This window comes from Vigna unguiculata, chromosome 11 (assembly GCF_037176805.1).
Source record: "Vigna unguiculata cultivar grain cowpea cultivar isolate G323 ecotype 2 chromosome 11, ASM3717680v1, whole genome shotgun sequence".
Lineage (NCBI taxonomy): Eukaryota > Viridiplantae > Streptophyta > Magnoliopsida > Fabales > Fabaceae > Vigna > Vigna unguiculata.
This window is the reverse complement of record NC_140802.1, coordinates 41201567-41215311: the sequence shown is the minus strand read 5'-3', so window position 1 is coordinate 41215311 and position 13745 is coordinate 41201567. Positions and strand designations below refer to the sequence as shown.

Below are 13745 nucleotides of genomic sequence, written 5' to 3'. Positions count from 1 at the left end.
ATTTTTAATTTCAGAAAAATTGTCCACGTGTTAAGTCATAATTGTACCATATATCAATACTAATGTCACGTGTTAATTTATAATTGTATTATTTTTTTTGTTTAATTTAGTTCTAATATTCGTTATTTTATTCAATTTAACTTCTGTACTAATTATTTTTTTTTTTGTACAATTTTGTATTATTTTTGTACCTAAAAATAACTTTTGTACGATCTTAAAATGATAAAATGGAGAAAAAAATTGTTAAAAGATAATTTCTTTAACTGAATTTCGAAATTTAGTACTTTTTATTTCAGGGTTACAGATCACTGAACGGGGTAATTTGGGAATTTAAAAAAATCTGGGATGCTGAAAACATCATTGGGGTGGAGGAAGAAGTGGCCGCATATGGTGCCCAAAAGGATGGGCCTGGGTGAGAAAGTGTGTTAGCCCAGCCCGGCCCGCCAATCTGAGCTGGTGAGTCGTGGCGGGGTCTGAACGCGAAAGTCCGCTGACTGCACCCAGCTACCTGTCAGACGCAGCCGAGACAAGCAGCGACTGGCAGCGCAACAACAATTTGCTTCAAAACCCCAACCCTCTCTCTCTCTCTCTCTCTATATCTTCACCAACACTCACTCACACACACACACACGCGCACACACACTCTCTCTAAAATCATCACTATGAACGACGACGAAACAGAGTCCGAGGGTGAGATTAGGGCTTCCGTCGAGCCCGCTTCGGAGGACGCTCCATCCAGCCCCGGTAGCAGCGGGTACGTCGGCGAAGGAGGCAGCACCAGCGCAACCACTGGTTCGCAATTCGAAATTGAGCACGAAGAAATAGAAGAGGACACCACAATTGATATGGACAGAATCTCGATTTCCGATTCCCACGCGTCGTGGATTCCCGGCAAACGCCACTTCGATGAGGTATGTGCGTTGGTTTTGGTGGGCGCACTAACTCTGCGATGATCGATGCCTATAAGTGCCGTGTTCTGTCTGCTTATTGATTATAGTGCAGGATGATGGTTCCATATCGTGGAGGAAGAGGAAGAAACATTTCTTCGTTCTCAGTCATTCCGGCAAACCTATATATTCCAGGTTAGTGTTTGTTTTACTTTTTCCGGGCCTCAATTTGCATTGGTAATTTCAAGGCAAGGTACAACATTCATTTTGTGCGCTGGTCAGGTTGATCCTTGGAATTTAAGTGACAGAAAGTGGGTTTAGTTTATGATTTTGGGTCTGCCTGGAGAGAACATTCTCATAAACAGAGTAAAGTTTCTCCATAAGCTAAAGTTAAGTTAAACACTGTATTTTAGAGAACTTCTTTAGAAACAACTCCTACAAATCCGTTCATGTATAGGTTAGAACAGAGAAACTGATTTCAAGTTTTCCTTCTTATTTTTTTTCTCCCATAGGTGCATATGGAAAAGTTTCTCCAAGTGGACCCTTTCTATCAATTTAGCCGTTTGACATTGTGAAAACCGATCGAGTGCTTCGTTCACTTTATTAAGTGTCTATTGATTTAGGATTTGATTTTGACAACTATTTGTTAATTTAGTCTTCCATTGGCGGTGAAACTATGAGGTAGTATCATACTATTACGTGTCCACTAATAATTTGTTAATTTGTTAATTTCTGCGTGACATGTATTAGTAGAGACCATAATAGTCTGGAACCACTAATAGTTTCTCTCGTTGGTGTGCATAAGTTAATTTGATCTTTAACGTTAGGGACCAAAATAACTGCTGGTTATGAAATTTGGGATTTTGCAGACCAGTTTTGGTAGTTTCTGAAACCAAACTATTCGCAGATCAAATTAATGATGTTCTCGAAACCATGGAATGAATTCGCTGTTTTGATGGTTGCTAGAAACCAAATTGATTTTCTACTTTTACTCTTGTACTGTTCTTGTTTTTACACTGATTACTACTTTACTTCTAGGTATGGAGATGAACACAGACTTGCAGGGTTTTCAGCAACTTTGCAAGCAATTATTTCCTTTGTTGAGAACGGGTATTGTGACTGTTTCTGTTTTCAGTTAATTAGAAGTATTCCTTTAATGTGTTTTCCTTTGTTGAGATCGGGTATTGTGACTGTTTCTGGTTTCAGTTAACTACTTGTATTCCTTTAATGTGTTTGGAAGACTGGATATTTGAATATAATTTCCAATGAACCCTTCGATTTCTGTTTTTAGGGGCGACTCTGTCAAATTGGTGAGGGCTGGAAGGCATCAGGTGCGATTGTATTTTTTTATCTCTTCATATTTTTTTGCTTGAATGGTATGTTTTAGCTGAGAATTTACCAATTGAAAACCAGCTCAGCTCCTTGACCCTTAACAAAGAATATGTTAAGTAAAATCATATTTTAAGTGTTTGGTTGTCGCCCTCAATCCAACAAACTTATCAATTAGTATCAAAGCTAGTTGTCGGTATCAATGCGGATTTGAGTGAAGTGCCGAATAGTAAAGCCGCAAAGATGTCAGTTCTGAGAAGCAATGCTATGATAAGAACTTGGTTTGTATGGGATGCCTAACTTCCATATCTAGTAATATGGATGATTAGTAGAGTATTTAAGTGTTTAGTTATCCACCTTAATTGTTACCTATTGAGGGCGAATTCACCAATTCTTCCGGTACTTAACGGATTCTACCCTAAAATACAAAATTTGAAAGAACGTTACTGCTTTGCCATGTCAGATCCTTTCATTTGGCATTCATCACTTCAAAACCAGCTCCTTCACCCCTCAAAGAATGTGGGATGAGGGTGACTCCTTTTGTGAGTGAGCTGCCCATCTTGTATATAAATAGTTTATATAAGAATCTTGTTTTTCTGTTATGTCTCTTGCAAGAATTTTGCAATTATTCCGTGATGTAAATCTCTACTTTGAAATCATGGTGTAGGTGATTTTTCTAGTGAAAGGACCAATTTACTTAGTCTGCATCAGCTCCACAGAAGAACCTTACGCTTCATTAAGGGGGCAGTTAGAGCTAATTTATGGACAGGTATAATCGAGTTGGAATGTAAAAGTTTCTGGATTCATTTGTTTGCTCATTATGCATGTTTCTATGCTTCTCAAATTTCTATTACATTTTTTGGACATTCAAGTGAATACCTTGTGTTTTGATGGTTAGATGATACTTCCCTGTTTTTCATATATGCGCAGATGCTTGTTATACTAACAAAATCAATAAATAGATGTTTTGAGAAGAACCCAAAGTTTGATATGACACCCTTGCTTGGTGGAACAGAAATTGTCTTCTCTTCTCTAATACACTCCTTCAGCTGGTTTGTTTTTCTGTTCTTAGCATGCTCAGTTTTCCAATTTTTTTATTCTGTATTTTTATAGTAAATTTTTTTATTTGTCTGGTCTTTTAGGAACCCAGCTACATTTCTTCATGCCTATACTTGTCTCCCTCTTGCATATGCAACAAGGCAAGCTGCAGGAGCTATTTTGCAAGATGTTGCTGATTCAGGTGTTTTGTTTGCAATACTGATGTGCAGGCACAAGGTTTGACTGTATGCTTGATTTTGTCTATTTAACACTGACTTAAAAATAATAATTTTAAGGCTGAATGCAGGTAATCAGTCTCGTTGGTGCTCAGAAAGATTCCCTTCATCCAGATGATATACTGCTTTTGGCCAACTTTGTCATGTCATCTGAATCCTTCAGGCAAGTGGAATTGTCCTGGAAACAGATTTATTTATCAAATGCGTTGATTCTCAGAGATGGTTTGATTGTAAAATTTACTCTTATTAGTTAGGGCTTTAACTAATTGTTCATTTCGGTGGTAGAAGTTGTAAACATTCTGATGATTCCCTTTAGAGATAACTATAGGTGAATTATGTTTTTTGAAAACCACTCTAATGGTGATAAATAAGGATGTTCGAAGAATAGCAAATGTGGTATTTATTAACCACATACTGATTCAATTAACCAATTAAGTTTGATATGCTTTAGTTTGGAGTTCTTGGACCTTCGAGAAATTTACTTAAGTTTACATGTAGAGCTCGTCCTGTAGTTTTTTAAACTAAGCAATTTAGAATATTGTTGTGTTATACAATGAACTGGCATTTTAGATGAAGTGAAAATGTCACGGTATTATATTTTGAGCTTCATTCTAAGTTATCTTATTTATAGCGTTGTCTAAACATCCATTCCTTCTAATTCTATTTCTGGGGATTAAATTTTGCAGGACATCAGAATCATTTTCTCCAATTTGCTTGCCAAGATATAACCCTTCAGCATTTTTGTATGCATATATCCATTACTTCGATGTGAGTCCGCTTGTAATACATTATTGGAACATTTAATGGCTGTTTGATTTGAGAAAATATGTTTTTTGTTTTCACTTTTAATTACAAAAAGTAGTGCCATGTTTTTATTTTATTATCTGTTTTCAAGGATTTGTTTAAGAAACATAAAAGATAATTGCTTTCTCTATTTCCTAAACAAACTTCTGGAAACAAGAAACAAGGGGTACTTTGTTATTAAAAGTGAAAATTAAAAACATTTTCTCAAACCACAGACTCTTATATTTTGGAGAATGGAACATTTGTGACCGAGCTTTATATTTATGTGACAGGATGACACATACTTGGTGTTACTAACCACTAATTCTGATGCATTTTATCATCTTAAGGATTGCAGGTAAATAATGGTTTAGACTTCAAAATCAATGATGCTTCTATATAGTTGTTATCTTTTGCATGGTTCAGAAATTTACCTTCCATCTCTGTAGGATTCGTGTTGAAAATGTTCTTTTGAAGTCATGTGTCCTTAGTGAAGTTCAGAGATCCTTGCTAAACGGGGGAATGCATGTTGAAGACTTGCCACCTATATCTCATTCTGGATCATCTCATTTGGGCCAGCACATGCTTCCATCAGATTCTCCTGACAGATTTAGGGAAGCTAATTCTGGCATTGGGGGTCCTGCTGGGTTGTGGCATTTCATATACCGCAGTATATATCTTAACCAGTATGTCTCCTCGGAATTCCCATCATCAATTAATACGCCTCAGCTGCAAAAAAAGTATGAACTGTTATAGCTATTCACTTGCCTTTCATTTCTATGAATGTTTTGCCTTTTTTTTTCATTTTCTTTATGAATATCTATTCTTGTTAGAAGCATAACTTTTCTTCATTGTTGCAGATTGTATAGAGCTTACGAGAAACTTTTTGCATCCATGCATGATAAAGGAATTGGACCGCACAAAACTCAATTTAGAAGAGATGAAAACTACGGTAACAAATCACACCCCATAGTGTGTTTGGTTTTTTGTCTGAAATGTTTAATATTTTTACCATGCAGTCATGAGTTGATGTAACTTCTTTTATATGAAATTTGTGATTGGTCGTGCATGAAAACATGAAGAAATTGAGTGAGGGGTTGGACGGTACAAATTCATGTTTTGTGGCTTTTCTCAACTATAAGCTTTGATGGTCTTGGTACTTTTAGAAAGAATTTTATCCTATATGGAAATGTTTACTATGAGGTGGTACTTTAGATTTGTGTAAATTATTTAATGAATCTGTGTTGGAAGTATGTTTAAGATTGTTAGTATTCTTCTTTATGACTCATGCTAATTAAAGACAAAATGAAACTCACTCTTGTTTTTGTGGCAGTTCTTCTCTGTTGGGTGACACCGGATTTTGAGCTCTACGCTGCCTTTGATCCCCTTGCAGACAAGGTATATTTTTTGCTTGAATGTGATATCTGATTAGCTTTTAATCATTGTGAATGTCCCATCTCCTATGTTATCTACAAGTGCCTAGGTATAGATTCGTAATTGACTTCCAATGAATACTTGATACAAAATATATTTAATGTTTGGAATCTAGCACTACGTCTTTAGTATGTTTTAAGTTATATGGGTCTTGTTAACCAATTCAATGAGGACACCGGTTAAGAAATCAATAAATGAAGTTTTTTATTGAAATTTGATTTCGGGGATGCATTGAAAATCATAGTGAAAATGTTTTAATAAACAAAATACTTTTTATTTCTTAATTAGTGTTCTTATGACAGTAGATAAATTTTTACCACCTACTGTCATGTCTACGTGGTTTTTGCTTTAATAGTTGGGATTTTGTATATTTTTTCTTGAAGATATTTGGTTTATTTGTTCGGGGAAAGAGTAAAAAGAGCAGGTTGAGGGTGAAGAAATATATTGTGAAAACTGAACCTATGACTTGGAAAAAGCATTTTCTGTACTTTATCTTCAGCAGAAAGAGGAACAAGTAGCCAACAATTATCAAAGTTACAAATTGTATTTATGTTTGAACCGCTCTGGATGTCTTGATTTTCATTTTTATGTTCTCTGTATGATTATTTATGCAGGCCTTGGCAATCAAGACGTGCAACCATGTTTGTCAGTGGATAAAAGATGTGGAAAATGAAATATTTTTGTTAGGAGCTAGCCCCTTTTCATGGTGATTTCCTTGCAAATGCTGTAAACATGTACGGTAAATTTTATTCAATAAAAATCCTGCAGTTTATTCTTTTTAATATTCCTCTTGCTTAATTTTGTTTCTTATAGAACTATAGAAAAAGAGATGTTCTGTGCACAATCATTATATTAAGAATTTTCGGAGTGTTAGCCCTAAAGTGTTAGTTCTTTTCTCATAGTGTTTTCTAAGAGTTGACCTTACATAAAAAAAAGACGTTTATCTGATTTTTGCGCTTCTAGTAATATGAATTGGAGGAGGCAGCCGATAGAACAGATACCATGTCAGGTTTTGCATTTGCAAGCAGTCCTTTTAGACGTTTCTATGTTTAATTTTGATTTGTTTTAATCTTGTATCAAAACAATCTTGCTTGTGAGTAACTTAGTTTGGAACAACAGAAAGAATGGAAGTCGTACTCAGCTTGAACGTTCGGAGTATTCTTTTTAATGTGCATGTTTGGAGTCCGAACAATAGAATGAGACTCAGCTTGAACTGACCAAACTCAAGAAAGAAGTTTCTTTCTTGTTTAATTATTTTGTCTTATTTCAGTATTTTATTATGGCTTTTAAGTTTTATTGATCAACTTTCCCAATTTCCAATGTTAAGGTCCAGAAGTGATTGTAATAATGAAAGTGTTTTTCCAACTTAAGAAGAAAAAAATGTCAGTGGGTTAAAGGTTAGGCCATCGGGAGTTTCTTCCTGCACCTTCATAGCTTTCTTCCTACACTCCATAATTTTATTTTTTTTTTCCATTATCCCTTTTCGGATAGTGCAATCTAAATTTTTTTAACTTATAGATTGTGTAATGTGAAAATAAAAAATGACTTTTAGATTGTATAAGTATGAAGTTTTTTTTTTTTTTTTTCAAAAGAAGAGTTTCAGATTGTATAATCCAAAAATGACTTATAGATTAACTATTTTTTTTCTCTTTCTTTATTATTAACAAGTTACAAATTTTCATCTAGTTTTTTATTGAATAAACTTTTTATAGTTTAACCTTTTTTAATAAATTTTAACTAATTATATTGATGAACATATATACAAAAGAAACAATCAGAAAGCAAAAGAGTTTCCCGACTCTTGTGCTCCAACCAAGGTCCAATTCATAAAGGGTATTCTTAAAGCCCAGGATGAAGATTGTTGGATATAGAGGCATACCTTCTAATATCTGGAATGTATTTTGTATTCCTCTCCCCATCACAGGAGTTTATTTCATGAAATCTCTTTCCATTTTTAATGGTTTTTTTTTTTTTTTTCATTTTTATACTGTTTTTACCAAAATTGGTTGAGTAGTCTCCAAAATGGAATGAGAGATTTTAAATGTTTGGATCTTTGGTTCAGAGTAGTGTTAGTCGAGCTTGTTGATAGAAAGAAAAAATCTACTTGTAAAGACTAATATGATAAGAGTAAATAGTGTTGAATAAGAAGTGAAGTGAAATCAAGTATTTATAGATTTTTTTAGACCAATAAAAAATATATTAACTAATAGCTTAGTAAATAATTATTGGAATATACATATTTTTTAAATAACAACATTATCTCTCCATATTTTAAAGTTGTTATTATTTTTTGGCCTATATATTTAGGTTGTAAAAAAGTATTCATAAGTATCTTATACTTTTGTGGAAATGTATCTTCAACTTTCCATAGATATCTTCTTATATGTACAGTCACTATTCTCATGTCACGAAAGTAGGTAAATCTTATCATTTTAATTTATTTTCTAACTTCGGTTATAACTATCATTTTTATTTTAATTTATTTTAAAAGTATTTTCAGAAATATGAAAGCTTAACCAAACATATATTAGATATCCTTAGAAATAATCTTCCGATTGTAACATTTCCGTGAATTACAAATATTAAATAATATCTTGATACAAAATTATTGTATTTTTTAACCTAATGAACCCAATTTTTTTTTTTCCTTCATCTTGAAAGGGTTAACTTTTTTCATTTATCTTAACCACTGCCTTTTTCTCCAATAAGGTTCTAATCACAATTTGAAGAAAGAGATATTTCAATCAGATGTTTAGTTTTAATAATTATACTTACAATAAATAGGAGCTGATATTAACAATATTCACTGATACAGTTCAAGAAGACTTAACCATTTTGCATTAATGAAAATATTATAAGGACTGTTTTTTTTTTTCATAAATAACTATTTCTTAAAGTTGTATTATGATGTTAATTGTAGTTCTCGTTTATTACCATTCCATAGAAACTTGTTTACCGTATTTGGTTATAAACAAAAATGTTATTTTAATACGCATTTCATACATATGAGTTACTTAAAAACTTATTTATAAACCGAAGAAGATTACTGCAACCACTCCTCCATGAGATTCATATCAAAATAATATTTTGATCTATAAAAAAAAATTATTACTTGTAGTTATTTTTGATTGTATGTTTATGTTGTAATTGAGTGTGAGTGTATAATGGTGGATGCAATGGCATGTGTACCAAAATATGATGCCCCATTAAATGCATGGATGTGAATGATGATAAGGTGCGTTCAATTTAGTTGGGTGGGGAAAATATAATAAATAAGAACAAACTTTTTGCTCCCAATCCTCTTTCATCATTTACGTTCCCCATCTCCATTTTGTCAAACCCACTATTCACCATTTTTGGATATCACAAAAAGTTATGTTCCCCACTTAACTCCACCACCCTTTACATTATAAATAACCCTCACTCACTTATCTCTATAACCCTAACTAAGTGCATCTTCCATTATTCACACCATTATCATAAAGTAAAATCATCTCATCTTTATTTTTACACTGCACCCTAAATTCCCAAATTAAATCATAAATAATTTTATTAATCAAACAACAACTTTATTAATTGAGGCGTGTTTGGAGTTAAATATAGTGGCCACTATTTTGGTGCCTGGATCCCACTACAAAACAACGCTTAAAAACGCTTTTCAATTCAATTACGCGTTTCATTAATTGTCTCTCGCCCTCAAACGATGTGCTCTTTCTTGCATTAATAAATAACAACACAGGTTACTTAATTCAGCTAATTAAACACCTCATTAATATAACAACAGTATTAAAAAAATAATCTTGGGAAAGATGAAATCCATGCAACTCAGCTCCAACGTTTCGAGTTGACTCCCAGCACCACAGCAATAAATAGGAGCTTGCAAATTTTCAATATAATAATAATACTTTTGTTAATATTAATATTAATATTAATGCAATTTAATTTATTAATATAATAATCACGAAATAAATGTACTTGTATTGTGAGAGCTATCTTTCTTTCTTTCTTTTCTTTTCTTCTATCTAACTCTTCATCTTCTTCTTCTTCTTCTTCTTCTTCTCTCTCTCTCTTCTCTGGTTTTGTGCCGGTGCTGTTACTGCACTGTCTTCTTCTCATTTGCCGAGGTCAAAAGCGTAACCGGAGAGAGGGGTTGGATTTGGCCGGAGTGGAATCTCCGGCGAGAATTAGCGGCGGAGGGGATCGGATCAGTTCTTGAGAGAGAAAGTGTGGTGAGGTTAGCGAGCGAGAGAGAGAGTGAGGGGGGAAAATGTACAAGAACCAGCTTCAGGAGCTGGCACAGCGAAGCTGCTTCAACCTGCCTTCGTATACGTGCATTCGGGAGGGTCCTGATCACGCGCCGCGCTTCAAGGCCACCGTTAACTTTAACGGCGAGATCTTCGAGAGCCCTCAATACTGCTCCACGCTCCGTCAGGCGGAGCACTCCGCCGCCGAGGTCGCGCTCAATTCGCTCTCCAACCGTGCTCCCTCTCACTCCCTCGCCGCCAGGATCCTCGTGAGTTTCTCTCTCCATCGCTGCCTTTTTTCTTCTGTGTGTGAAATTACCGAACTATCCTTGCTCTGTGAACTTTGCCGTTTCGCCTTCGTTTGCTGTGCAATGCTGTTTGTTTGTAGTGGAATGGTTTGGTTTTTGAATTTAAGGTTATTGGTGAATTTTGAAGCTAATTTGTGTAATTGTTATTATTGGAAATCGATTCTGTGAATGAGATCGTGAGATTCGTTTCTTGAAAAGTGCTTCAGCTTTTCACTCCTCTGTTGTGAATTTTCTTATTTTTATGCTGATACTCTTCCTTTTTATTGTGTTTACTTGAGAATAATTGTAAGCATGGTTTATTTGCTTCACCGAGAACTCTCGCTCTCTTCTTTCCTCTGCGCGAATATTTTATGCACGTTTAAGAGCGTTTTATTCGAACTTTATGTTTAAAAGACCTTCGTTTTCACTGTGTGTGAAGATATTATTGATTGTTTTTTGGTTAATGTTCTTATTATATTTTTGGGGTTGATGTGCTTACTGGATTTAAATTATTAGGATGAAACGGGAGTGTACAAGAACCTCCTGCAGGAAATTGCACAGAGGGTAGCGGCGCCATTGCCGCAGTACTTTACGTTCAGGTCAGGCTTAGGACATCTTCCTGTGTTTACTGGGACAGTTGAGTTGGCTGGAATTATGTTTACTGGTGAACCTGCTAAGAACAAGAAACAAGCGGAGAAAAATGCAGCTATGGCGGCTTGGTCTTCTCTAAAGCAATGTAAGTAACTAACTGGCTAGCTTTTGTCTGAATGGTTTTCTTTCATGTGAAAAGATATGGAACTTTTACATCAGTTTGTCGTATGGATATTGCTTCAAGATGCCACAAAAGGGAATAGTGGCGATTCCCGGCCCACCCCTGTATACCCAATTCGTGTAACTAATTTTGCAATTAAGCACGTGGAACTGCTGAGGCCGTGTACTTACTGTTCCTACCCAATGTGTTCTCTTGTAGTTTCCTCTTATCCGTGGTAGAGGCCAAAAGCATCTTCGAAGATTCATCCTTGCCCCTTGCTACTTTCCTTTGACAAAGATAATACTATGTGCCAGATGGTTTTACCTGCTTATGTGCCTCTCTAGACTACCTTTTGTTGTAGTGAGTTTTAAGTGGGCTACCCAATAGAAGCAAATCACATTGCTAAAGTGGCAATGCAGGGTGGGGTGGTTCATGACTGCTGTAAATTATTCTCTATCTTATGCTTCTGCCTGAGCAAGTTGTAGTTGATATTAATTGGGACAAAATTGCACCTATAGCACTGGAAACTCTAGAGTTGTAATGCCTGTTTTATGGCTAAGATCCTTGCTAGCATGTCTGTATCCAGTGAAGAAATCTTTATTTTGCAACACTAGAAGTTTACAAAATATGTCATCATGTTTCCTAATTAAGGTGAACTAAACATTATCTGTAGAAAAAGGCCTCACCCGTTTAACCCTAAGTTTTCTTCCAATTTGCTTTACAACTAAATTCTGGAAGTTCAAGCATTCTTCCGTGAGAACTACCTTCTTTGGGGCAGACCAGTCTATACATGTTATTCAGTCTTTGCTCTATCACTACTGTTTCCTACAACTTTATAGATACAGTATGACCTTTCTATCTGTTTACACCTGTTACTTAACTGACTAATTTTTGTTCTCGTTTGGTACATAGACAGACCAGCGTTGAAACTTGTTTGACAATAGCAGTCCCCAGCCACTGTGCTAGTTCCAGCCTCTCCAACTTGTTTGCTTCCATTTTCCTGTGTTTGATATACTAACTGGTTTATTGCCTAAGTTGAGTATAGTTCGAACTAGTTTGACAATAGCAGTCCCCAGCCACAGTTCTAGTTCCAGCCATTCCAACTTTGTTGCTTCCATTTTTCTGTGTTTGATATGTTGACTTATGTATTGCCTTAGGTTGAGTATGATTGTGCGCCTAGACTAATAATGTAGTCTTCAATTTTGATAACTTTTAGTTTTTAAGTATTTGTTCATGTGGTAGTATAAATTTTCTCTCTCCATAACATTTAAATACACTGGCAATTTTTGAGTTTGCTGGTCAGACTGCTATGTGCTATCATCTGTCATTAACAACTGTGGCCCTTAAGATATGTATAGATGATGAAGTATGAATTAACAATAATTTCTTTCTTGACAGTGGCAAAAGAAACTGCAAGGTCTTCAACTGAACCTGAGAACAACGACGAACTAGAACAGATCACTATAGCACGGGCTTTGCGGAACTACCGTCTGAAGGAAAAGATTTCAATGTCAAATCCAAATGCGCCAATTCCATTTCCGAAGAAGTTTCAAATTCAAAATCCCAGACCAACCAGTCCTCAGCCTCCTCCTGCTGCTACATCAAAGATTCTTCCCTTAATATGCCAAAAGACAGCTTCTCGAAGCAGGCATCCTGTCTCAGCATCTCCAGCATCAGTTGTCAGTGATAACTCTGCGATGCCACAACTTTCTGCCACATCAGATATCCGAAGAATTCGTCGCCCTAAGTTCCCTGCTGCTGGAGCAGCACCTTATGTTCCCATTAGACAAATGAGACCACCTTGCCAGGGAATGGCACCTCCAGTGACGATAAGGACTGCTATACCTGTATTCTCTCCACCACCGCCAACAGCCGCCACAATGTCCCTTCCGGTACTACGAGCTCCTCCTGTACGAGTCGCTCCTCCTGTCACTATTAGGCAAGCTGTTCCAGTATTTGCTGCTCCACCTGTTCGAATAGACGAACCTGTTCCCAGCCTTACCAGCCTAGAACCCGTTCCTACCCCAAAAGACGATGCTCCTACTATTAGTTCCCCCAGCCCGGAAGACAAACTACCAGTTAAAACTCCAGAGACAGAGATGAAGACGGAGAAAATTCCAGCTGAATCTGAGACAGTGCAGAGCTTGGCGCAGCTGAAAATTTGATGCTTCATTGGAGTTGAGGTCTGAATCCATGAAAATGTGATCATGGTTCTATGACGATATGGAGTTTGCTTCTGATGTTATAATGAGTGATGTAATATCATCCCTTCCTTTTGTCCTGTTAAAATCCGACAGTTGGTGCTGGATAGCATCAGCGGTCCAAATATCTGTGAAATTCAAGAGCGGTTTTACCATATAATTTGCCCTTTTTATGTAGTTAGTCATTTATTATCTATTATGCAGATTCATGCGCCATCACTCTTATTTGAGCAGGCAATTGGGGCTGATTTGAGTTTTGTCTGTTGTTTTGAAATGAAAAGGTGGACACTGCTCCCTTGCTTGTTAGCTCGTTCACAAAGAAGCCTCAGACATCGTAGGTCACTGTTCTTGACATATCAATGCACCTATCTGACCATTATCAGATTCTCCAACATCACAAACTTTTCCATCCAGAGAGTTCTTCAGTGCTTTTGGATGGAAAATCATAAATATAATAATAAATTTATGTCAAATTAATTAAATGTGTACTGGTGTAGAAAAGATTGATTCAACACAAGTACGGGGTTGTTTGTGTCATCATACATAACTGCGAGA

The 13745-nt window shown here is 35.8% G+C and overlaps 2 protein-coding genes across 2 annotated transcripts; both read left to right on the top strand.

Annotated features, from left to right (window-relative positions):
• The first annotated feature begins 491 nt into the window (after positions 1-491).
• LOC114170731 (vacuolar fusion protein MON1 homolog) lies at positions 492-6489 on the top strand. Its single transcript, XM_028056278.2, has 14 exons — positions 492-911; positions 1003-1082; positions 1926-1997; positions 2179-2218; positions 2884-2985; positions 3147-3268; positions 3359-3491; positions 3562-3653; positions 4177-4258; positions 4567-4631; positions 4723-5013; positions 5134-5225; positions 5607-5671; positions 6322-6489. Exons 1-14 carry the CDS (start codon positions 663-665, stop codon positions 6415-6417), a joined length of 1581 nt encoding a protein of 526 aa, XP_027912079.1. The 5' UTR covers positions 492-662; the 3' UTR covers positions 6418-6489.
• A 3210-nt stretch (positions 6490-9699) lies between these two features.
• Positions 9700-13350, top strand: DRB2 (dsRNA-binding protein 2). Its single transcript, XM_028055097.2, has 3 exons — positions 9700-10220; positions 10755-10974; positions 12388-13350. Exons 1-3 carry the CDS (start codon positions 9975-9977, stop codon positions 13152-13154), a joined length of 1233 nt encoding a protein of 410 aa, XP_027910898.1. The 5' UTR covers positions 9700-9974; the 3' UTR covers positions 13155-13350.
• Positions 13351-13745: the final 395 nt, after the last annotated feature.

Excerpts from the sequence above, each read along its gene's own strand:
- LOC114170731 (XM_028056278.2), top strand. The coding sequence starts at position 663 with ATGAACGACGACGAAACAGAGTCCGAGGGTGAGATTAGGGCTTCCGTC. Across the intron at positions 2,986-3,146 it reads TAGAGCTAATTTATGGACAG|ATGCTTGTTATACTAACAAA; the intron begins GTATAATCGAGT and ends ATATATGCGCAG. Across the intron at positions 5,672-6,321 it reads TTGATCCCCTTGCAGACAAG|GCCTTGGCAATCAAGACGTG; the intron begins GTATATTTTTTG and ends TTATTTATGCAG.
- DRB2 (XM_028055097.2), top strand. The coding sequence starts at position 9,975 with ATGTACAAGAACCAGCTTCAGGAGCTGGCACAGCGAAGCTGCTTCAAC. Across the intron at positions 10,221-10,754 it reads CCCTCGCCGCCAGGATCCTC|GATGAAACGGGAGTGTACAA; the intron begins GTGAGTTTCTCT and ends TTAAATTATTAG. Across the intron at positions 10,975-12,387 it reads TTGGTCTTCTCTAAAGCAAT|TGGCAAAAGAAACTGCAAGG; the intron begins GTAAGTAACTAA and ends CTTTCTTGACAG.